The 26,900-nt window shown below is 40.9% G+C and overlaps 1 protein-coding gene across 1 annotated transcript in view; it reads right to left on the bottom strand.

Annotated features, from left to right (window-relative positions):
- The window catches only part of TMEM245 (transmembrane protein 245), a 442,721-nt gene that overhangs the window by 249,387 nt on the left and 166,434 nt on the right, over positions 1-26,900 (bottom strand). The window contains 1 exon segment of the mRNA XM_029589853.1: positions 20,026-20,116. Coding sequence (XP_029445713.1) covers positions 20,026-20,116 — 91 coding nt within the window.

Consider the following 26,900-nt stretch of genomic DNA (forward strand, 5'->3'; position numbering starts at 1 on the left):
TAATTGTATACTTCCTTTCTCCATTATGGGGAATGTGATTGCATCCATGATTAGACGCCATTGGGCTGCTTTAGCACTCACAGATCTTCTGCACAGCCCCCTCCGCTTCACCTATAAGCGTGGTAGAAACTTAAGGGACAAACTAGTACATTCTGCCTCACTTCCCGTTTTGCCTGATAGTCTGGGGTTACATGGCCCATGTGGACATTGCACTATGTGCAGCCATACTGAGCAAATGACTGTATTCACACACCCTATTACTGAGCGAGTTTTCAAACTACGTTCTTCTTCTGACTGTCTCACTAAAGGCGTGGTTTATGTAGTGAGATGCCCGTGTCCTCTACTCTATGTAGGCAAAACAACACGCATGTTAAAGACACGCATGATTGAACATTGTTCTAATATCCGCCTGCATAGAGTAGATGAACCTTTGGTTTCTCATTGGTCTGACTGTGGCCATTCTATCTCTGACTTTAGCTTTACGGTCATTGAAGTGGTTCCCCGCCCTGTCCGGGGTGGTGATTTCTCTATGCTCCTGGGGCGTCGTGAGCAGAAGTGGATTTTCACCCTTAATACTGTGGTCCCCCAAGGCCTGAATAGAGAGATTGAATGGAATCTGTTCTATTAGCTTGTCATGGGGCCGGGACGGATCCGCCCATTTTTGCTAATTTGACAGCTCTCGCGTGAGTTGCCGCGTTCGCGCCCTTTTTGCACGTTTAAATAGCTGTCACCTGTGCGAGCCTGCGCGCTCCAGGTACTCATTTTAAGGTATGTAAATCTCTGTTACGATTGTATTATGTAGCCTTCCTTGTTCACCATTCTAATAATATACTCTTTCTGGAAATTATTAAAGTTTACCACTGATTGGTGATTGAATATTGATCCTGCACCAGCGTTTTGTGTATCTCACTTACGTGCATGGTTTTGCTTCCCCTTTGTACTTTAGACTTCAATTACCCCAATATTGGGGTATTATCGGGACACGCTAGAGAGATAACATTCCTGGATGGAATAAATGATAGCTTTATGGAGCAATTGGTTCAGGAACTGACGAGAGAAGGAGCAATTTTAGATCTAATTCTCAGTGCAGCACAGGACTTGGTGAGAGTGGTAACGGTGGTGGGGCCGCCTGGCAATAGTGATCATATGATCAAATGTGAATTAATGACTGGAAGAGGAACAGTATGCAAATCCATGGCTCTCGTGCTAAACTTTCAAAAGGGAAACTTTGATAAAATGAGAAAAATTGTAAGAAAAAAAACTGAAAGGAACAGCTACAAAAGTAAAAAATGTGCAAGAGGTATGGTCATTGTTAAAAAAATACCATTCTAGAAGCACAGTCCAGATGTATTCCACACGTTAAGAAAGGTGGAAAGAAGGCAAAACGATTACCAACATGGTTAAAAGGGGAGGTGAAAGAAGCTACTTTAGCCAAAAGATCTTCATTCAAAAATTGGAAGAAGGATCCAACAGAAGAAAATAGGATAATGCATAAACGTTGGCAAGTTAAATATAAGACATTGATAAGACAGGCTAAGAGAGAATTTGAAAAGAAGTTGGCCATAGAGGCAAAAAACTCACAGTAAAAATTTTTTTAAATATATCCGAAGCAGAAAGCCTGTGAGGGAGTCAGTTGGACCGTTAGATGATCGAGAGGTTAAAGGGGCACTTAGAAAGATAAGGCCATCGCAGAAAGATTAAATGATTTCTTTGCTTCGGTGTTTACTGAAGAGGATGTTGGGGAGGTACACATACTGAGGAGGGTTTTCATGGGTAATAATTCAGATGGACTGAATCAAATCACGATGAACCTAGAAGATGTGGTAGACCTGATTGATAAACTGAAGAGTAGTATATCACCTGGACCGGATGGTATACACCCCAGAGTTCTGAAGGAACTAAAACATGAAATTTCAGACCTATTAGTAAAAATTTGTAACCTATCATTAAAATCATCCATTGTATCTGAAGACTGGAGGATAGCAAATGTAACCCCAATATTTAAAAAGGGCTCCAGGGGCGATCCGAGAAACTACAGGCTGGTTAGCCTGACTTCAGTACCAGGAAAAATAGTGGAAAGTGTTCTAAACATCAAAATCACAGAACATATAGAAAGACATGGTTTAATGGAACAAAGTCAGCATGGCTTTACCCAAGGCAAGTCTTGCCTCACAAATCTGCTTCACATTTTGAAGGAGTTAATAAACATGTGGATAAAGGTGAACCGGTAGATGTAGTATACTTGGATTTTCAGAAGGCATTTGACAAAGTTCCTCATGAGAGGTTTCTAGGAAAAGTAAAAAGTCATGGGATAGGTGGTGATGTCCTTTCGTGGATTGCAAACTGGCTAAAAGACAGGAAACAGAGTAGGATTAAATGGTCAATTTTCTCAGTGGAAATGGGTAACTAGTGGAGTGCCTCAGGGATCTGTACTTGAACCAGTGCATTTCAATATATTTATAAATGATCTGGAAAGGAATACGACGAGTGAGGTTATCAAATTTGCGGATGATACAAAATTATCCAGAGTAGTTAAATCACAAGCGGATTGTAATACATTATAGAAGGACCTTGTAAGACTGGAAGATTGGGCATCCAAATGGCAGGTGAAATTTAATGTTGACAAGTGCAAGGTGTTGAATATAGGGAAAAATAACCTTTGTTGTAGTTACACGATGTTAGGCTCCATATTAGGAGCTACCACCCAGGAAAAATATCTGGGCATCATAGTGGATAATAAATTTGAAATAGTCATCTCAGTGTGCTGCAGCAGTCAAAAAAGCAAACAAAATGTTAGGAGTTATTAGGAAGGCAATGGTTAATAAAACGGAAAATGTCATAATGCCTCTGTATCGCTCCATGGTGAGACTGCATCTTGAATATTGTGTACAATTTTGGTCGCTACATCTCAAAAAAGATATAATGTGATGGAGAAGGTACAGAGAAGGGCAACCAAAATGATAAAGGGGATGGAACAGCTCCCCTATGAGGAAAGTCTGAAGAGGTTAGGGCTGTTCAGCTTGGAGAACAGACGGCTGAGGAGGGATATGATAGAGGTCTTGAACGAGTAGATGTGACTTGGTTATTTATACTTTAAGATAATAGAAGGACTAGGGGGCACACCATGAAGTTAGCAAGTAGCACATTTAAGACTAATCGGAGAAAATTCTTTCACTCAACGCATAATTAAGCTCTGGCATTTGTTGCCAGAGGATGTGGTTAATGCAGTTAGTGTAGCTGGGTTTTAAAAAGTTTTGGATAAGTTCTTGGAGAAGGCCATTAACTGCTATTAATCAGGTTGACTTAGGGAATGGCCTCTGCTATTACTGGCATCAATAGCCTAGTATCTTCTTGGTGTTTGGGTACTTGCCAGGATCTTGTAGCCTGGTTTGGCCTCTGTGGGAAACAGAGGCCAAACCAGGTTTCTCCATTTTATCGAGGTGCATACGACGCCCTTTGGATGTCATCTGGTCATACAGATGGTACCTCCAGACATCATGCGAGGCCCCCAGGCAGAGGATGCAAACCTCGTGCGGATCCGTGATGGACATGGCTTGCAGGCACCGACCAAAAAAGGGCGATGCCATGAAAAACATCCAGTTTGCGGTCGATGACAGACAGACACTGTGGTGGGGAGTCAGGAATTGACCGCAAATTTGGAAAAATTGACCGAAAACGGACCTACCATAACAAGGTGGCACCGACCACGAAGGGGGACCCAATGAGGATTTGGAAAACAACTCAAGGAAATGAGGAAAAAGCTGAAAAAGTTGGAGCTCCACGGACTGCAAGGCAACTGCACCGCAGAAAAGAAGAGACTGAAGGGGGACCTTGCATGGACGCTCGGATAGTAGCAGACTGGGCATCCTCAGTCTGCTGGTCAAAGCTTCTAGAAACTTTGACAAAAGTTTTCTGTGCCGGGCTCCCTCGGATGTCGTCACCCACATGTGAGGACTACCATCCTGCTTGTCCTAGGAGAAGGATGGCTCAAATTGGTGGAGGGGTGGCACTATATATTGAAGAGAGCATTGAGTCAAACAGGTTAAATGTTCTACAGGAAACAAAATGCAATGTTGAATCTTTATGGATAGAAATTCCAAGTGAAAAAAAGAATAAAATATTAGTGGGGGTGTTTTATCATCCACCTAGCCAGAATGAACTAGCAGACAATGAAATGCTAAAAGAAATTAGAAAAGTTAAAATCAGCAGCACAGCAATGGGTGATTTCAATTGTATTGTCTGGGTGAATGTTACATCAGGACATTTTAGAGAAGTAAAGTTCCTAGATGAAATAAATGACTGCTTCATAAAGCAGCTGGTACAAAAACCAACAAGAGAGGAAACTATTTTAGACCCAGTCCTTAGTGTAACACAATATTTGGTGCTGGAGGTAACCATGTTGGGGTCACTTGGCAATAGTGATCACAACATTATCAAAATTGACGTAACTGGAGGGAGCACAAAAAAGAAATCTACTATGACAACATTCAACTTTCAAAAAGGTGACTATGATAAAATGAGCAAAATGGTTAGGAAAAAACTGAAAGGAGCAATTGTAAAGGTGTTTTTTTATCCCTCTATAACCCCCCAAGTAGCAGCTCTCCCCACCCATACCCCCTCCCCATTGGTGCTCAATAAGATCTCCAAAACTCTGTCAAGTGACAACATGCCGGTGTGAAATCCTATCTCAGTCCACTACTGCTATAGGGGGTCTCAGTTCCTCAGTCTGAGTCTTCTGCCATTCAATATATGGTGCCCATGAACTTTCAAATCTCGGAAGGGTGTCATGTATATGAGCGGTCAGTCTATATAGAGTGTATAAATTATTTATTTATTTTATTTAGAGTCTTTTTTATACCGAGGTACAGCAGGAGCCTTCACCCCAGTTTACAGAAAAGAACAACATCATACATGGAACATGTTATAACGTAAGTGAAAAAAATAGTGTCATTTAACATTACATCAAAGGCAGAGTATAACATATTGGCAGATAACAGTTTACAAATCAATTTAGTTGATTCTTAGAAGGATAAGGACTAAGGTTATTCAGCTTAGACTGTGAATGATTGTCTAAACAACCAAGTTTTGAGTTCTTTTTTGAATGATTTGGAGTCTGATAGAACTTAGGTAAATTGGGATAGCGTTCCATTCTTTAGGACCTGCTATGGAGAAGGCTCTATTTCTAGTAGTAGTTAGTTTTGCAGATGAAAGTGGGGGAATGATGAGTTGCAATCTGTCGTTGGTCCTTGTAGATTAGCCAACCTAGACTGAATATAGGCCTTTTGAGGAGTCTCTGGTTTGTGCCACTAGAATGCAAGTTTGCAGCAAACTGCCACGATAATAACTTGAATTAAGTGGCAGACCCTCTCATGTTGAGAAGTATGCCTGAACAGAAAACCAACATGGAGAAGGAAATCCCCAGAAGCCTCTGCGTGTCTTTGGCCTGCCTGGGCTGAATGGACTCTGAGTGACTTTCTCTTTAATAGCAAAGTCATGAAAACATGCCACTACCTCAAGAGATTACCCCTTGGGCCACCTAGGGATCTGTATGCTCTCTCTAATTTATTAACTATCGTGCACAATGCCCTCTTCAGCTTCCAGTATGGTAGAGCATATGCTAGCCACCGTGCTGAGGCAATTAGTAAATTCAGAGAGTTCCTGCACTCCCCTGAAGTGCAAATTAGCTCTGCAGGACCTGTTTTTCAAGGTCCTCCAGAGCTGCAATCGATACAGAAAAAGCCTGCCCTTCCTTCTGAAAGGCAGCGATATCTGCAGCCTGCTCATCCAGGCGCAACTCCGCCTCCTCCACACGATGACCCAGTGCCATGTCTGCCTTCATCTCAGCAATTAACACTCCGACCTCGGATCGGAGTGATGCCATGTCCTGCCGCACTTTAGCGAACCAGTGGCGGAACTCTGTGCAAGACGGCACGCCGGTATCCTCGACTTCCCGATCGCCCTCCTTGCTTTTGCAGCTCGCTGCCGCCACCATGCACCCCTGCTCTTCCTCCTCCTCCAGGCCCAGCACACTCTGTACCTCTGCTGGTGAACGAGAAGTGCTTCAGGTCTGGGATTTTCTTGCTTGCTGCCATATTAGAAACTTCTGCAAAGGAGGATGTACTCGCGGGGACATTTTTTACATCGGAATATGCAGCAATTAAATCTGATAGCATGGTGGAAGTTGAGAGCCCCAAGCTTATGCATCCATTGCAGTGGATGATGTCACTTCCTCCAGTATGGCAAGTCTTATGTTCTTATGTAACCTTCTTGGATATTTTCCAAGACCCACTGGGCTGCAGTAATCCTGATCCAACTCAAACAAAAACTTGACAGGCAGGCTTATCTTCTGAATCAGTACTTGGGCCTTCCCCCCTTCATTGGGAATTTTGCAAGGTACCACCTGTGGAATTTACCACTTTTCTTGTTGGAACAAAGGGACTGAAAACTACCAAATGACAACCGCTGACCGCCATAGGATCGGCTACTACTTACTTCAAACCTGAGCCTAGGCAATCCTCTAGGCAATCTTGTAACCTTAGATTCTCCACATATCAAGGCAATCTTCTCCATACTCTCCTCAAACAAAAGGTTCCCTTCAAAAAGAAGTTCTTTCAAATTGTTCTTTGAACTTGAATCCACTGACCAGTTTTAGAACCAAAGAAGACATCTTGCCACCACAATAAGATGCCATACTCCTGGTGGATGTCCAAACAGGATCAAAACAGGCATCAGCTAGACAAGCCAACCATGGCTCTAAGTGGGAAACTTCCTCAACTAACTCCCCACTGGATCCTAACATCTGCTTCTGCAATTAAAGAAAGCTCTTAGGAAAAAAGAACGCTTGTGGCAAAAAAAGAAAAATAGTGGTACAAAGAGCAATTATTACTGCACATTAAGATCATACAGACATGCAGTAAATTTAGAGGAAAAAAAAAGGTTTCGCCAACAAAATCAGTCTTGGAAACAATAACCCAGCTACTTTATTTAATATAGTTAAATTGCTGACAACTTCTTCTGATAATAAAAGCCATGGCGTGGACGACTCTACATGTAACCAGATAGCAACACATTTTCAACAAAAAGTAAAGAATATAATAATAGAATTTAAGGATTTATTTTACCCTAACTACAAAAATCTGAAATCGGCAAGTGAATGGTCTATTTTTAACAAAACTACAGATGAAACAATTCAAACAATTATTAGTAAACAAAAGATATCAAATTCGCTATTAAATCTGTGTTCAGGTACTTTGTTCAAATGTTTAGGAGAAATCTGCTCGGATCATATATGTCTATTAATTAACCAGTCTTTAGAATCAGGCAAGTTTCCAGAATATCTAAAACAAACTTCAATTTTACTAATCCCAAAAAATAAATCATCAACGTTAACTGACTTTGTCAACCTCAGACCTATTGCAACATTAACTTCACTTTCAAAAACATTAGAATCCGAAGTCCTGTATCAATTAAATGAATACCTGTCAGGTATTATTTTATTTAAATTCTTTTAATATACCGATACTCAAGACTAGTGTCTTATCGTACCGGTTTACATTGAAACAAGGGGTAACCAATTAACTAGGAAGATAAAGTTACAATGAACAGGGGTCATTGTAACAGGGGATCATGACATCATACATCCAAATCAACATGGATTTAGAAAAGGTCATTCCACCGAGACCCTTCTTCTCTCTTCATTTGACTCCTACCTTAGAGGCTTTGATTCCAATATTAATTTCATCTTAGTTCTGTTAGACATCTCCGCTGCGTTTGATACGCTAGACCATAAAATATTGATATCCAGATTACAATCTATTGGTTTACAAGACACAGTATTAAATTGGTTTAGTAGTTATCTTTCAGATGAATCCTGTCAAATAAACAAACATCGGTCCTTATTCTTCTCAATCATATACTCAAGTTACAGGTGTTCCACAAGGCTCATCCTTGTCACCAGTACTGTTTAATATATATCTACTCCCACTGTGCCAAATTCTTTCAGCATTAAGTGTCCAATTTAAAATCTACAAGGACGATATTCAGCTATTTGTCCTGTATGAATCCACCTGGGCAGAAACCCTTGCTTTAATTCAGATCTATATTAAAACAATTGAACAATGGCTTGCTCATAGCAGACTCAAATTAAATACAAGAAAAACCAAGCTCCTGTTCCTAAGTGAGGTTGAAGACCCCAGTAACGCCCCACCTTCACATATCAACACATGAGATGAGATCATAAAAATAAAGTAGTTCGAAATTTAGCAATGCTTCTTGATACAAATTTGTCTTTAGTTCAACACATAAGAACATAAGAAATTGCCATGCTGGGTCAGACCAAGGGTCCATCAAGCCCAGCATCCTGTTTCCAACAGAGGCCAAATCAGGCCACAAGAACCTGGCAATTACCCAAACACTAAGATCATCCCATGTTACTGATGCAATTAATAGCAGTGGCTATTCCCTAAGTAAACTTGATTAATAGCCGTTAATGGACTTCTCCTCCAAGAACTTATCCAAACCTTTTTTGAACCCAGCTACATTAACTGCACTAACCACATCCTCTGGCAACAAATTCCAGAGCTTTATTGTGCGTTGAGTGAAAAAAAAATTGCCAAAACTGTTAAAAAAAATTTTAAATTACATTTGCTTAAACGACTACGACTTCTACTATTTTTCAAGGATTTTCAGACAGTGCTTCAATCTCTGATCTTTTCCGGACTAGACTATTGTAATGGTCTTTACTTAGGATTACCAGATTCTACAATCAAGCCACTGCAACTAATTAAAAATACAGCAGCCCGAATGCTCACTGGTACTTCAATGAAAACACATTTCTCCCATTTTACACAAACTACATTGGTTACCAATCAAATTCAGAATCAAATATAAAATATTATCTTTAATACATGCTCTGTTAAATAATCAAGACAACATCTGGCTCTGTACATCTTTGCATCTTTACAAACCAGCAAGACAATTAAGATCCACCAACATGAACCTTTTAGAGGTTCCTTCAATCCAGTTAGCTAGACTACATATAAAAAGACAGAGGGCTTTTTCAGTAGCGTGTCCCATTTTATGGAACTCGCTACCAAACGCCTTAAGACAAATATCAAACCATAAAGAATTTAAAAAATCATTAAAAACACATCTTTTTATAGAGGCATTTGGATCTACAGGCCAATAGGTCATTTATCCATACCAGATTGAAGCAGGTATCTCACATATATATAATTTTTTATTATACTGACATTTGACCAAGATATCACATTGGTTTACATTCAGGTGCTGTAGGTAGTTCTCTATCCCCAGAGGGCTTACAATCTAAGTTTTTTGTACCTGAGGCAATGGAGGGTAAAGTGACTTGCCCAAGGTCACAAGGAGCAACAGCGGAACTCAAACCCTGGTCTCCTGGTTCGTAATCCACTGCTCTAACCACTAGGCTATTCCTTTTTCGTACTCTTCGCTTTCTCTCTGTACTTGAGTTAAGTAAACTATATTAGTTTTTTTTTTCTAGTTTGTAAAGAACCAGTAAGTTTAGCATAAGGATTCGAAACGAATTGTATTTCTCTCCAACTTTATTTTGTTTCTTTTATTTTTGCCTGATTTATTAGTTGTTTATTTTTTTGTTCTAACAAAGATTGGAATTAATCAGTGCATTTTATTTTTGTAATTAATTTTTATCTTTTTAGTTGCTATTATTTTATTGTTGGCTATGTAAACCGCTTTGATCAATTATATAATTGTAAAAACGGTATAGAAATAATTTAAATAAATAATTTAAATAAATATGTTGAGACAAATGCAAGCCCGATTTTGCCACAATGTAGCTGCAAGCAGCTACCTACAGCATCATTCTTGATGCCTCGAAGGCTTTAACACTAATCATCTTTTGTCCTGTGTATCTTTTAAGGCAGCTCCACCTTCCCTTTTTTTTTTTTCTTTCTTCTGCCTCTTTTTCCTTAGACTAAAATCTGTCCCATGGAAAAAGCCTGGTGTAGACACTTCAATTCTTTGGAAACAAATGCCCAGGCTACTGGAGGAGACTTCTAAGGAAAAAGAAACTGGCGTTGCAGCCATACCAGGATTTGTAAGCACTGTACTGTCAAAATTGCATCCCACAGGCAAAAAAAAGGGGGTTCTTCCTTCCCATTAAAACCCTGCATGCCCAACAAGGCCACCTTTCCTGCCATGGCATTTTCCTCATCACTGGAAAAAACGTGTTCTGTCTGCTCTGCTGGGGCAACTCCCCCAACCCAGACCGCCCAAATCCTCAGTGCACTTCTTCCCCAGTTGCTCTGCACAGAATTAGCACAACTGGTTCACACACAGTCCAGCTTCTGGGATGTGCAACTACATCCAAAAAGGGCACTGTGACTGAGGGGGTGCGGCAGCCAACAGAAAGGCCTGGCTGGACCTCCATCTCGCTAATGACTAAAGAGAAGCCAGGCAAGGCCATAGCAGATCCCATCCCACCACAGCTCAAAAAGAGCCTCAGTGGCCCACAGCACACCCCATCACAGCCTGAAGAGAGGTCCAGAGGGATCACAGCAGACACTATCCCATTACAGGTGAAGAGAGGGGAAGGCCCTGAGGGGGTGAGGGTGTGTGTGTGTGAGAGAAAGTAGTACAAGAAATCTGCGTGATTGGCCCATTTCTTCTGCTATTCGGGCGATCTAAAAGTTTATGAATTCACTCACGCTTATTTGTATTCCTTCCAGCAAGTGAAAGAGCAATGGGAACTGCTTGGTAATCACTTCTTTGCTTATTTATAAATTCGACATTACATTGCAAAAATTGGGGGAAGCAATATGGAAAATATTGTCTTTTCTGATAAGACCTTCTTTGAAACTACACCACAGTATAACAAGGTTGGTATTTGGGTCCCTACTCTAAAAAAGCTGGTTGAAACAACTCATTTGAGCAAATTAGTTGAGCAGTGGAGGGTTGACCTGAGATATCAACTTGATGAAGGGGACCTTGTATTGGCCTTTTCAAGAGTTTACCAGTACTTGTTGCCTGCAAATTTGAGGGAAAAGCAAGTTTGCTTACTGTAAACGGTGTTTCCGTAGATAGCAGGATGAATTAGCCATGCTGTATGGGAAGCGCCGCGATCCCAGGTAGGCGGAGTTTCTCTTAGTTAATCACAGAGTTTTGAACTCTGTGCATCTGCGTGGTCGTCTTCACGCGCGGTTCTCTCACCAGTTTCTTTGTAGCCAAGCGAGAGGTAAGTTCAGGAGGTGTGTCTGACTCTTCGAGACTGTCTAGGGAGGTGGGTGGGTCAGCATGTCTAATTCATCCTGCTAGCTACGGAAACACCATTTACGGTAAGCAAATTTGCTTTTTCCTGTCGATAGCAGGGCTGAATTAGCCATGCTGTATGGGAGTCCCCAGCCATCTGGTTGTGTCCGTGTATATTTATTGTTGTTAGGTTAGGACATCAACCTTTGAAGTGGTAGAAAGTCTCATGTTCTTTTTAGTGATAAGACTGCTGTGCCTAGGGCTGCATCAGAGGTAGTCTGCTGTTGGAGGCAATAATGCGATGTGAAAGTATGAATTGACGACCATGTTGCCGCTTTGCAAATATCAATCAATGGAACCTTACTTAAGTGTGCAACTGATGCTGCGATGGCGCGAATTTGGTGCGCCTGAGGCTTAGAGGGTAGTTTGATGGAGCGTTTGTTGTAGCAAAAAAGTATGCATTGTGATAACCAGCTGGCTATAGTCCTTTTTGAGACTGGTTGACCAGGATCATTCGGGTTAAAGGAAAGGAACAGTTGAGAAGGTCTCGCAGTTGATTGAGTCTTGTTTTTATAGTAGGCCAGCGCTCTTTTACAGTCCAACGTGTGTAAAAGTTTTTCACATTCGTTAATATGTGGTTTTGGCATAAAAATTAGGTAGAGTTATGGTTTGGTTAAGATGAAAAGATGTTACCATCTTAGGTAAAAAAGAAGGGTGAGGGCGAAGGGTCACCTTGTCATGGTAGAATTCAAGGTATGGCGAGTAATGAACTAAGGCTTGTAATTCACTGACCCTTCTTGCAGAAGTTATAGCAACTAGAAAAACTGTTTTCCATGTCATATATTTGATGTGGCTAGATTCTAATGGTTCGAAAGGCGGAAACATTAGTTGTTCCAGTACTACATTTAAGTCCCATGGAATTGGAGGCTTAGTCACTCGTGGTCGAAGCCGGACCATTCCCTTCATAAATCTAGATATCAATGGGTGGTTAGACATTGGAAGGTTATTAAAAGGATCATGGAAGGCTACTATGGCACTGCTATGAACTCATACAGAAGTGGTGGCTAATCCTGCTTTGTAGAGTATGTGCAGATATTGTAGCAATTGAGTGGCCGTGGATGAGAAAGGGTTTATGTTCTTTGGAGTACACCAGTCCAAGTAGCATTGCCACTTTCCTTTGTAGTTACGTCTGGTTGAAGGTTTCCGTGACGCAATGAGAATATCTTCTAGTTGAGAAGATAAACCTAAGGGAGTTAGTATTTGCCTTTCAATCACCACGCTGTGAGATGAAGTGATTGGTTCATGGGGTGAAGTAATGAGCCCCCTTCCTGTGTCAGAAGATGTGGAAGGTTTTGAAGTGATATTGGTGGATGAATGGAGAGTTTCAAGAGATACGCGTACCAGGGCTGTCTCGGCTATTAGAATCATGTCTGATACATCCTGGATGCATTTCTGAATTGTTCGAGAAATGAGTGGAATGGGTGGATAGGCATACATCAAGCCTGGTATCCATGGAATGAGAAAGGCATCTGGAGCCATCCTTTGATTGCTGGGGTAAATTGAGCAAAAGGTTTGGACTTGTCTGTTTGCTTCTGTGGCAAAGAGGTCTATTATGGGAAACCCCCACTGTTTGAAGATCTTTTGTGCCACCTCTGGATTTAAGGTCCATTCGTGTGGATGAAAAATCTGACTGAGACGGTCTGTTGTCACATTGTCCAGACCTGGAAGATATGTTGCTTGAATTGATACTTGGGCCTTGACTGCCCAATGTAGAATTTGTGTTGCTTCCTGGCAGAGAGTCCAGGAACCGGACCCCCCTTCCTTGTTTATGTAAAACATGGCTACCTGGTTGTCTGTATATACCATGAGGCTTGATCCCCTTATCTGATCCGAGAACGTTTGAAGTGCCAGCCATATGGCTCTCAGCTCCAGGAGATTGATCTGGTATGTAGATTCCTGAGGGGTCCACAGACTTTGAGTTTTCAGTTCGCCCAGATGTGCTCCCCAACCCTTGTTGGAGGCATCTGTGGTCAGAGTGATTTGGTAAACGGAATGGAGCACCCGAGGAAAGATTCTTGGAAGGGAGCCACCATCGAATGTCCTCTTTCATTGCATTTGTAATTTGAATCCTGGTGTTGAGTGGTTGTGTATATTGAGTCCACTGAGTTTTTAATCCCCATTGCAATAGGCACATGTGGAGTCTAGTGTGGAGAACCACATAGATTGCTGCTGCCATATTGACAGAGAAATTGAAGCACCTGGCGTGCTGATGCTCTGTTTCTGTGAAGCAGGTTGTATGCCAATGATTGTATGTTCTGCATCCTGTCCTGGGGAAGGTATGCTCTCTGTTTGACTGTGTGTATGAGAGCACCTATGAACTGAAGTATTTGAGTTGGTTGTAGGTGAGACATCTCGAAATTGATTAGAAATCCCAACTTTTGAAGGCATTCGATCGTGTGTATCGTGTGTTCTTTCAGTGTAGATTGGTCTGATGCTACTATTAGCCAGTCGTCCAGATAAGGAAATATTTGGATCGAAAGTTTTCTGAGGTGAGCCACCACCACTGCTAGACATTTGATGAATACTCTTGGGGCTGAAGATAGGCCAAAAGGGAGAACTTTGTATTGGTAATGTGTATTCTGAACTTGGAAACATAGGTAACGCCAAGAAGACGGGTGAATTGGTATATGGTAATATGCATCCTTCAGGTCGATGGAACATAGCCAATCGTTGGGCTGAATCAGTGGTAGAATATTTTTGAGAGAAGTCATTTTGAATTTCTCTCTCTGTATGCGTTTGTTGAGAAGTCGGAGATCTAGAATGGGTCTTAGCCCGCCTGACTTCTTTGGAATGAGGAAATATTGGGAATAAAATCCTTGGTGTTGCTGATGAAGGGGGATAATTCGTATCGATTGTTGAATCTGCAGGTTGTTCAATTCCGCTGTGAAGAATGTGGAATGGGAGCGTATCATCCTCTTCGGAGGAATATGAGGAAGAGATGGAGTGGATTGAAAATTCAGAGAATAACCGTTTCTGATAATGTGGAGTACCCACTGATCTGAAGTGATGGAATCCCAATTTTGGAGAAAAAATTGAAGGCGTCCTCCTATGAAAGCAGGTATTGGTGGTGGCTGTATCAATTTCAAAAAGAGGAAGTAGGTTTCTGCTGAGGTGTTGGTAATTGTTTTGCTTGTTCTTTGCTGTCTGCCATGACCCCTAACGCCGTGCTGAGCCGCATTTCTCGGAAGTATGTACTGTTGAGGCCTGTACTGCGTATAAGGTCTGTTGTAAGGTCTCGAATAATACCGACGACGGTAAGGTTAGAATCGATGTTGCGACTTCTGAGGATCTGCAGGATTGGTGAGAGATTGCACCGCTGCACTTTGTTCTTTCAAAATGTGATACTATATCTCCAAATTTATCTCCAAAGAGATTGTCGCCCATCCATGGCCAACTTCTCATGGACATCTGTCCGAATAGCGCTGGCTCTAAACCAAGCCATACGCCTGGCCGCAATAGCTGAAGCAGAAGCTCTTGCTGAAGATTCGAAAGATTCATAAATAGAGTGTAATAAATGCCTGAGTCCTTCTTCCATGTCCAAGAAAGACTGATATGGTGTGTTGTCCTCCGATATACAAAGTGGGCACAGTTTTTGGAGTGTTTCAAATAAGTACTGCATAGTGTAAATTGGTGATGTTGTATCCTATTCGTGAGCATAGAGGAGTGATAGATCTTTTTCCCAAAATCATCTAGGCATTTATTTTCTCTGCCCAGTGGGGTATTTGAGTGCAACTTATTTCGTTTTGCCTTGGATAAGGCTGATTCTACCACTATTGATTGGTGTGGTAGTTGGGCAGATTCGTAAATTACTGAATTACGCATCCTATATTTGATATCAATTTTTCTAGAAGTAGCCGGTGATGAGAAAGGAGTCTTCCAAATTTTGAAGAGTAGGTTTTCTAATACCAAATGAGGTGGGAGAGCAGTGGGCTTGGGAGGAGATTCGAAGATCTCTAAGATACTGAGCATTTCAGCTCTTGGGTCAGGAATTCTTCCCGTTTCTACTTTCTCAACAAATTTTGAATAGGTGAGATCCTCCGGAGAACATGGTTCAGGTAAACCTTCCTGAAGGTCAGATGGCATACCCATTGAGGAAGTTTCAGAATAAACTGATTCCGGAGAACCTGGGCTGATGGGTTGAGTTAGGGTATCGTCTTTTGCCGGTTTTAGAGGTTCTAACCCTGTAGGCGATTCAGGAGAATCTTCTGGAGAATGTTGTGGTGGTAATTCCTTTGTGTTTTCCAATTCTTGGAAAAAAAGAGGAGAGAATATCTGAGATTTTCGTCATAGTTTATGCAGCCAAAGTACCTTGTGGAGGAATGTGAATCTTTTGCTTTGGGATTCGTGTTGGAATTGCCGCAAGCAAAATATGTTTTGGTACCTGTCCCGTAGGTTGACTTTGAGGAGGTATAACCGGGGAAGGTCGAATACGTTTTGTTAATGGTACTTGTAATGAAGAACGTCTCTTCTGTCTGGAAAGTGATGAGAGACTCACCAAGGAGCTACTACTAGGAGAAGATCCTGATGATGAGAGGCCTTGAATATCAATTTCAGAAGTTGATGACATTTTTTATGAACTTCTTGATTTTGAAAACTTCTGTTGATGCTTCTCTGATACACTTGGTGATTGTAAATGCATTGCTTTGGCACCATATGTTGTTGGAGCATCCCTAATCAATATATACTCCGTAGGTGCGTCGTGAAATGGACTTCGCGCTGTACCTGCTCCGTGCACTGTAGCTCTGTGCATTGAAGCTGTTCCTTGCGTCAAAGGTGCTCCGTGCTTCGCAGATGCTTCGTGCCTCAAATGACGCGTCAATGATGCTTCATGACTACAATGCGCCGCAGACGTGCCGTGTCCATGCTTCGTTCTTGAAGTGTCGTGATGCGATTTCGGCGCAGACGGCGCAGTTTTTGAAAAAGTACTCTCCGGTACTTTGAGTCGTGGCTCACCCGCCGGATCCCCGGCTTTTGGACGAGGCTCTGAGGGTGTGTGAGACCCTGGCCTTAATCTTTTTTCGGGTTGTTCATGTCCTGCTGGTCCCAGCGAGGACCCTCTCTTCGAGTGTATCTTACCCGATTTCGCCAGTCCTGGCGAAGAATGGATGGAGGATGGTGGAGCCGAAGATCTGATGTGGAGCCTTTCCATCTTCACGGCCTGGTGCCGCTGGGCCCTCGGCGACATCCTGCCAGAGTCCCGGCATGATTTTTGATCGTGATCGGGGCCTAGGCAAATGTAGCAATAATTATGTCCATGCGTGATGGACATACTTTTGCCACATTGACAATATTTGAATCCAGATGGCTTCGGAGCCATCTGAGATGTGAAATCTTGAGAAGACAACGCGAAAAATCGTCAAAAAAAAGTCCAGTCAGAGAAAAATGTACTAAGAGAAAAAACCCCCGCGTGCGAACGGCTCGCGGAAGAAAAGAAACTGAAGAGGTGAGAGAACCGCGCGGGAAGATGACCGCGCAGACGCACAGAGTTCAAAACTCTGTGATTAACTAAGAGAAACTCCGCCTACCCGGGATCGTGGCGCTTCCCATACAGCATGGCTAATTCAGCCCTGCTATCGACGGGAAAATATAATTTAAACTATTATACCATACTTATATTACCAGGACTAGAGGTGTCCAGATATATATATGGGAATCTGATAAATGCTTTAATTGTTAATCTATACCTGGGGATTTTTGCCACATGTTATCTGAATGTCCCGAATTACAGGTCTTTTGGAAAAATGTTCGTGCTTTGATAGAAAAATGTCTGAGGGTGCAATTCAATAGTGTGACAAGATCTTGTACCTCTATTTGGTAACTACTTCAAATTGCCTAATAGAGGACACTGATTCTTAGTCACTTCGCTGACAATGGCAAAAAGGGAGGTTTTGACTTGCTGGCATAACGACAAACTTCTGTCTTCTGGAGCATGGACAATGGCAAGGAAGCGCCATGCCTCTTTGGAACTGTCGTGACACAAGGACATAGCAGGAAAAAAAACCTTATGTCATCTAAGGGGTTACCCTTAGGGCTAGGGAATCTATACTGAAAATGCATTAATGGTTACATTTAACATATCCAGTTTTTTTTCCTGTCTTTGGTAGTATCTGCTGAGAAATATGGTGGGTAGTTGATGGGTTGTATATGTGTGAATGGGGTGCCTGAATGAGTGTTTGCGTATGACTGTGCTTGTAATAAAAAAATAAATAAATAAATAACCTGGTGGAAATTAGAATTGAATCATTTTATTGTCATCGGCTCCATGTACTGTTTTTGAAGATGTAGTTATTTCTATCTTGTCCAACATTGGGTGCACTGTTGTGTTGCTTTTCACTTAATAAAAATGATATATAAAAAAAAGCCGATCTTTGTGAAATGCAACCTACTTTTGCCCAAGTTTCTAGTTTTTCCATGCGAGTGCCAAGAGGACTGAAAGTACCTTGAAGGACTTTGCTGCCACTCAGCCAGAGTGTCATGCCCCTGATACTACCACAGAGATCTGTTACTGGTCTGTCTGTTACCATGCCCCATATACCACCACAAGGGCATGACATTTAATACTTTGCCAGCCTGCCATGGTTATGTATGAGCATGGGAGTTTTTGTGCCTCCACGTTGGTTGCTGTTTGCTTCTTGGTTGTACTAAGTTATATTGTCCCAGGAAAGAAAAAACATTTAAAAACAAATTCTCCTCCCCCTCCACATATTGTTCAGCTGCTTATTTTGTTCTAATCCCTCTACAATGATTCCAGCCTGGTTTTCCCACCCGGTTTGTTTCTTGGTTGCACTGAGGCACTTTGTCCCCAGAATAAAAATATGAAAAAAAAAGACAAAAGGATACAGGTTACTACTACCTCAGCATCTGTTCTAAAGTTCCTCTTTTTCTTCTACCCGTCCACAGTCCCAGCCTGGTTCTCTCACCCTGTTTTTTTGTTGATTATACTGTGGTGGATTATCCACAAAATCCCTCAGTCTGAAGGAAGAAATACCAGCAAAACAGAAAACAGAGGAGAACCATTTACATATTCTTAATGTGATAACTGTTTCAGACAGCCCATTTCACAACAAAATCAAAATTCCATTAAACAACTTAAGTTCAAACAGGGAATGTAATAAAAGCTTGTTTCAAGAAAATGATACTCATCACAGTTCATTTTCTTGTACTTAATCTGACAATTGGCAAATGTGCTTCCACAGATTAACTGCATCTCCAATACCACTCTGCCTTGCTTGGGGATCTTTCGGCCACTTATCCTTCTGCCATGCCCAGAATTTATCCCTTGGGGTTCTTTCTGCCACTGTGCCTTGCTGTTAATACCCCAGACCTTGTGTCTTGAGGAGTCCCTGCCACTCTGGTGGACTGCTTTGTACCTCTCAAGTTGCTATGATGCCTTGATGCCACTCTGTGCTGCCTGGTCCCTTTATCACTACCTTGCGGCTTTTCCTGCCACCTTTTCTGTTTTGTTTTCCCTTCATGGTGCCTTAGGATACGGATGCCATTTTTTGTGCCGCTTTGCCTGTGGTACTGCCATCAAGGGTTCTTGCCACAGTTGCTGGTTCCCTCTTTTAGAGCCTTGGGGTGTTCTTCCCCCACTATCTTTTTTCTTTGCTCCTCTGACAATGCCATGGACAACTCCTGCCAATCCTGGTACCCCTCTGCCCATTTACAGAGCCTTAGGCTATTCATGGCACAATTTTGGTGCCTCTTTGCCACAGTCTAGATACCTTGAGATTCTTTCCCCCTTCTGATAATTTCTTCCCTCAAGTTTCATGTGAACTGATGTGAAAACACCAATTCTGGAACCCAAAACATGTTACATTGCTTCTCCCACTGATTTTAATAGTAAACGAAAAAACAAAGAGCATAAAAATAAATTTGTTCTTTTTGTTATGAAACTTATGAGTCTAGGTCCCCACGAAACAAATGGAAAAAAGTTTTTTTTCTTCTGCACATTCCTACAGGCTGGCTGAGGTCAGCACGGATGCCTATAAGTGGTGAAGTCAGCCAACCTTTTTTTTCTCTGTTTCCATCTGCTGGTTGATGAGCATAACCCACTTCTCTGGACTGTTCTGGCTTGACAAAGTTTAAAAGGGTTTAAAAGATCTTTGGACACATTCCTGGACAAAAAGTCCATAAAACAATATTAGCCAGGTAAACTAGATCTACTTTGTGAAATCTGCTGGGTACTTGCAAGTTGTACTGGCCTCCGTTGGAAACAGTATACTGGGCTCGATGGACCTTTGTCCAACCCAGTATGGCATTTCTTATGTTCTTATGGGCCAATTGGTCTTTATCAGTAATTTATGATAAGCATGACGCTGTCAGTTACCAATTGAATCGTACCTGCTCAGTTTAGGTTAATGTACTTGCAGAGCAATTCTTACTATGTAATGTATACCTTTCACCTTGCAATATATGTTATGCTGCTTATTATTAAAAACTAAGGGCCTGATTTTAAAAAGCATATTCAAGCGTAAAACTGGGTTTCGCTTGAGTAAATGGGCTTTTGAAAATTGCTACAATATATGCCATTGAATTATCCATAGAATTTGCTTGCATGAGTGCATTTTACACGCGTAAATAGCTTTCGAAAATTGCTATGATAGTAGTTACATTAACATGGGTAACACCTTTTGAAAAATCACTTGTAAGGAAGAAATTGATACCAACTCAAATGAACATGCCAAAAAACAGAATGACGCAGCAAAAACTTTCAGGCCTCACCTTGTGTGTTATCCATTCTCGTCCATACTGATAGACATTATCAGCAGCTGAATTGAGGGCTTTCTGGACCACTTGTGCTTCAGGAAGCCAACTAATAAAAGCAACAAAAAAACCAGAAGTAATTAGTACAGTGATCAAGGAGGTCTCAAAATACTATTTCACAAATAGCTGACAGGGCAAAGAGCAGGAGAAAACCACTATAAGTGCATTTTGAAACAAGCATATTCTTTTTTCAGCAGGCTGGCAGCAATTCAAAGATACATAAGGCTGAACCCTCATGCTATCCTAATGGATCATTCTCGTGCACAGTTAGATAATAGCACATAACATCATTTCCTGTGGCAGCTCAGGGACAGATTCTCCAGTAAATGTTAGAAAATTCTATGGCACATTTGCATAGTTTTTCACATTAAATGAAAATTATATTTTATTTTTAAATTTAAAGTACGGGCACTAGCATGTCAAGCTCAAGATGGCAGCTTAGCACCTGAGTTTCCCTCCCTTCTCAAAATTATTTTTTCCCTTTTCAGAAAGCAGACTTTCTTTTACCAGTAACAGTACTTTCAATTATTTTACAAAAGAATCCCATACTTGTTAAAATTCTCTTCAGTCGATCTTTCCTTGTGGGCCTTTTTGTTCCAACAGGAACAAACAGAGTAAACATGCTGAAGGAGCTGCTATGATGCGAATGCGGGCTGCTGCATCTCACTGAAGCAGAACAAAGCCAGGTCTGAAATTGGTGGTTTGCATCTCTGCCACTGAGAAGCCTGCAATTAGTACACTCCCAACACTGCCATCATGTGGTGAAATAGAGGCCTAAGTGGCCAAAGTTCCTTAGAAGCATGGCTGCTCGATCAGAGAAGGAATCTCCAGCACATCCAGCATGCCTTGCCCTGAATCCAACAACGATGCAGAACAAAGAAGAAATCGTGAATGCCTGAGTAACAGATACCGTAAAACTTGGAGGTGTTTACTGTGGGGGAAGGAATTTTACTTTTAGCTTCTGTGTCCAGTAAACGACACTAGACTTGGTTGATGAGAATGGTGGGGAAGAGTGTCTCATACACCTTTAAAAGGGCTTTTTATCAATTTTGATTCCTCTGGCCACCTCTGAGACCCTCATAATGGGATGCAGTTTCAGTTTGCTATATGATTATTTAGATAGTTGGTTAAGAAGCATTTGCCTCTACATTCTTCAAACTCTGGTTATAGTATCTTTAATTCCTCTGCCCTAAATTTCCAGTGGGTCTACTTTGGGGCTTCTGCCTGAAACAGGAGGGTGCCCTCAAGCTACATGGCGTGCTAGTGACAGCTATAAAGAAATATTACATTGTTGCCTTAGTGAAATTTAGCAGGACATCCTCTACAACTGATAGTGGCCAAGAAGAAATGGTGAAGACAGGTCCTGTAAACTCTGCCCACATCTGCTTTGGATCTGATGCCCTGATAACAAAAGCAGATTTGGAGGCGTTGATCTAGGAAATTAAACTTATGTGCATGGAAGTAGCAAACACAATTGCTACCATGCAAAATGATATAAAGGATATCAAAGAAAGAGGCTCACATTGGTAAGCAGATGGATAACACAGCTGACTTCTTCAAGATAATTAACTCCCTTGGAAAAAGTGTGTGTAAAGTTCAAGACAAACAAGAAGATATGGAAATCAGGAGGAAGAGATTAACATTAAGATTCTGGGAGTTTCGGATCATGAAGATCAGTAAGACATTATTCACATAATGATGGATATTTGCAACCTAATCCTTGTCAAAGAAAACCATAGTCACATCAAAACAGAAAGGATGCATTGTATTACTAGGCATAAAGAGAATGTAACCCAGCATCCCAGAGAAATAGCAGCCTGTTTTCACTCATTTGTAGACAAAGAAAAATGGTGAAAATAAGAGGCAAGAGTTTATTATGTTTGTATGCTAATGCCAGAAGTTTAAAAAGTAAGATGAGAGACTTAGAATGTATAGCAGTGAATGATGACATGGACTTAATTGGCATCTCAGAGACATGGTGGAAGGAGGACAACCAATGGGACAGTGCTATACCGGGGTACAAATTATATCACAATGACAGAAAGGGGCACCCAGGAGGCGGTGTGGCGCTTTATGTCCGGGATGGCAGAGTCCAACAGGATAAACAACCTGCATGAGACTAAATGCACAATCAAATCTTTATGGGTAGAAATTCCTTGTGTGTTGGGGAAGACTATAGAGAAAGGAGTATACTACCGTCCACCTGGTCAAGATCATGAGACGGACAGTGAAATGCTAAGAGAAATTAGGGAAGCTAACCAAATTGGTAGTGCGGTAATAATGGGAGATTTCACTTATCCCAATATTGACTGGGAAAATGTATCATCGGGACATGCTAGAGAGATAAAGTTCCTGGATGGAATAAATGACAGCTTTATGGAGCAAATGGTTCAGGAACCGACAAGAGAGGGAGCACTTTAGATCTAATTCTCAGTGGAGCACAGGATTTGGTGAGAGAGGTAACGGTGATGGGGCCGCTTGGCAATAGTGATCATAATATGATCAAATTTGAATGACTAGAAGGGGGACAGTAAGCAAATCCACAGCTCTCGTGCTAAACTTTCAAAAGCAAAACTTTGATAAAATGAGAAAAATAGTAAAAAAAAAATAAACCAAAAACTGAAAGGTGCAGCTGCAAAGGTTAAAAGTATTCAACAGGCATGGACATTGGTTAAAAATACAATCCTAGATGTGCAGTCCAGATGTTTTCGTCGCATTAAGAAAGGTGGAAGGAACGCAAAACGATTACCGGCATGGTTAAAAGGTGAGGAGAAAGAGGATATTTTAGCCAAAAAACACCCATCAAAAATTGGAAGAAGGATCCATCTGAAGAAAATAGGAAAAAGCATAAGCTTTGTCAAGTCAAAAGACAGGCAAAGAGATAATTTGAAATGAAGTTGGCCGTAGAGTCAAAAACTCATAATAAAAACTTTTTAAAATATATCCGAAGCAAGAAACCTGTGAGGGAGTTGGCTGGACCGTTAGATCACCAAGGGATTAAAGGGGCTCTTAGGGAAGATAAAGACATTGCAGAAAGACTAAATGAATTCTTTGCTTCCGTGTTTACTAATGAGGATGTTGGAGAGATACCTGTTCTGGAGATGGTTTTCAAAGGTGATGAGTCAGATGAACTGAACAAAATCACTGTGACCTGGAAGATGTAAGTAGGCCAAATTGACAAACTAAAGAGTAGCAAATCACCTGGACCAGATGGTATGCATCCTAGGGTACTGAAGGAATAAAAAATAAAATTTCTGATCTATTAGTTAAAATTTTTAACCTATCATTAAAATCATCCATTGTAAAGGGAACGGTTTTAAACTCGTTTCTATCATTTCTTCAGCAACGCTTTTTTCAAGTAAAAATTAAAAATACTACTTCCAAGAAGATCCCACTTGAAACAAGGGTTCCCCAAGGATCTGCCCTTTCAGCAACTCTGTTAATATATATCTGCTACCTGTATGTCACCTACTGGCAGGTTTAGGGCTAAACTTTTACATTTACATAGATGATATACAGTTCCTTGTCCCTACTGATGACAATAGAAAAAGCACTTAAAAGTTATCACTATTTATATCAATGTACTAAAACAACTATTTTCTCATTTGAAGTTAGTTTTAAATATGGAAAAAACAGAAATAATGTTATTAGAAAGAAAATCAGAACATGATACAATTCCCCCCATTAACGCTTGAAAATAACTTGAAAATTTCACGCATTACATACCTGCGGGACCTGGGTATCACAATAGATACAGAGCTCAGTTTTAAAAAACATATTGCAGCAAAAGTAAAAGACGGATACTGCAAGCTTCTTACATTACGCAAATTGAAACCGTTGTGGGAAGAAATGATTTTAGGACTGTTTTACAAGCACTTATTTTATCCAATGTAGACTATTGCAATACATTACTTTTAGGTCTTCCAGCATCTACAATCCGACCATTACAGAACGCTGCTGAAGAATTTTGATGGGCAGTAGAAAGCACGATCATATAACACCTCTAATCTCATTACATTGGTTACAGATCACGTATCGTTCCCAATACAAAACTGTATGCAGAATACATAAAATACTTTATGCTGATCAAACAGAATGGCTGAACAGCACAATCCGGTTACATGTACCTCAAAGAAATTGGAGATCAGCGAACAAGGGCATGCTGACAATCCCCAATGTAAAATCTGCACACTTGACTGAAGTCAGAGAAAGAGCGGTATCAGTCGCAGGCCGAAAATTGTGGAACTCCTTACCAGTAGAACTGAGACTCCAGGACGATATTAAAAAATTTAAAGCAGAGTTAAAAACCTGGCTTTTCAAATGTGCTTACTTAGATAGCAGCTCGAACTTTAATGCTTCGTTTTAGCTAGAATGTAAAGGCTCATTCTATGATGATTCTAGTGTATATTAATGTAGTTTCATCTTAGTCTATTTATATATTTTATTGAATTTTAAAGTTTATTCATATTGTTGAAACTGATGTTATTCCAATTTTAGTATTTTAGTATTAATTGTTTAGCTGTGTTTTTTGACTGTGATTTTATTTTTTAATTTATTTATTGTTAACAGATACAATGGAACCCCGAAATGTCTGTATATAAAAAATAATAAACTATAAACTACCTGAAGGCTGGTGGGTGGTCAATATAACCCCAATATTTAAAAAGGGCTCGAGGGGAGATCTGAGAAACTATAGACCAGTGAGCCTGACTTCAGTGCCGGGAAAAACAGTAGAAACTATTCTAAAGAACAAAATCACAGAGCATATAGAAAGACATAGTTCAATGGAACACAGTCAACATGGATTTACCCAAGGGAAGTCTTGTCTAACAAATCTGCTTCATTTGTTTGAAAGAGTTAATAAACGTGGATAAAAGTGAACCAGCAGATGTAGTATATTTGGATTTTAAGAAGGCATTTCAAAGTCCCTCATGAGAGGCTTCTAAGAAAACTAAAAGTCATGGGATAGGAGGCGATGTCCTTTCGTGGATTACAAACTGGTTAAAAGACAGGAAACAGAGAGTAGGATTAAATGGTCAATTTTCTCAGTAGAAAAGGGTAAACAGTGGAGTGCCTCATGGATCTGTACTTGGACCGGTGCTGTTCAATATATTTATAAATGATCTGGAAAGGAATACGACGAGCGAGGTTATCAAATTTGTGGATGATACAAAACTATTCAGAGTAGTAAAATCACAAGCGAATTGTGATACATTACAGGAGGACCTTGCAAGACTGGAAGATTGGGCATCCAAATGGCAGATGAAATTTAATGTAGACAAGTGCAAGGTGTTGCATGTTGTGAAAAATAATCCATGCTGTAGTTACATGATGTTAGGTTCCATATTAGGAGCTACCACCCAGGAAAAAGATCTAGGCATCATAGTGGATAATACTTTGAAATCATTGGCTCAGTGTGCTGCAAAAGTCAAAAAAGCAAACAGAATGTTGTGAATTATTAGGAAGGGAATGGTTAATAAAACAGAAAATGTCATAATGCCTCTGTATCGCTCCATGGTGAGATCCCACCTTGAATACTGTGTTCAATTCTGGTCACCGCATCTCAAAAAAGATACAGTTGCAATGGAGAAGGTACAGAGAAGGGCAACCAAAATGATAACGGGGATGGAACAGCTCCCCTAGGATGAAAGGCTGAAGAGGTTAGGGCTGTTCAGCTTGGAGAAGAGACGGCCGAAGGGGGATATGATAGAGGTCTTTAAGATCATGAGAGGTTTTGAGCGAGTAGATGTGAAGCGGTTATTTACACTTTCAGATAATAGAAGGACTAAGGGGCACCCCATGAAGTTAGCACGTAGCACATTTAAGATCAATCGGAGAAAATTCTCTCTCACTCACCGCACAATTAAGCTCTGGAATTTGTTGCCAGAGGATGTGGTTAAGTGTAGCTGGGTTTAAAAAAGGTTTGGCTAAGTTCTTGGAGGTGAAATCCATCAACTGCTATTAATCAAGTTGACTTAGGGAATGGCCTCTGCTTTTACTGGCATCAGTAGCTTGGGATCTTCTTGGTGTTTGGGTACTTGCCAGGTTCTTGAGGCCTGGTTTGGCCTCTGTTGGAAACAGGATGTTGGGCTTGATGGACCCTTGTCTGACCCAGCATGGCATGTTCTTAATCAGTCATGACCTTTTCCCTAAGACAAAGCACAAATTGAAGAAATCGTGATCTCTGACCACGCCCCAGTTGGCGTAAACTTCGCCTATCGCTCAGAGGATCACTTATGTAAAAATTGGCTAATGATGCATCCTTTCAGGAGTACTTGAGACTTAAGTGGATAGATTCTGCACTCCAAAATGAAGAGCACTTGTCGAAACTGACTCTGTTTTGGTATAGGGCTAAAACAGTGCTGCGTGGGGACATCATTGCGTATGTCTCTCATAGGAGGCGAGCCCTTGACAGACAGGTGTTACAATTGGAATTGCAACTGCGGAAGGCTACAACTAAATTATGGCACGAAAATACTCCATGTAACAAGGACATGTATATGGCAATTCAGGTACAGTTAAATTCCCTTCTCCATCAGAGAGCTTCCAATAATTTATTATATTGCCAACTTCAACTGTATAGGTACGGTAATAAAACAGGAATCTGATGGCTAATTTATATAGAACTAGCAAAGGTTCTAAATATATTTCATCAATAAGAACTGATTCAGGTAGCCTAACTACTTCTACTGAAGGGATTCTACGCTGCTTTAAAAGTTATTATGCTAAATTATACTCCTCCGATAGCTGGAATGAATCTAACTTTAAAGCCTTCAGTGATATGCTAATCTTCCTAAACATATGGCAGAACAATCACAACATTTAAATAACTA

The sequence above is a fragment of the Rhinatrema bivittatum genome, chromosome 2 (assembly GCF_901001135.1).
Source record: "Rhinatrema bivittatum chromosome 2, aRhiBiv1.1, whole genome shotgun sequence".
NCBI classification, from domain to species: Eukaryota; Metazoa; Chordata; class Amphibia; order Gymnophiona; family Rhinatrematidae; genus Rhinatrema; species Rhinatrema bivittatum.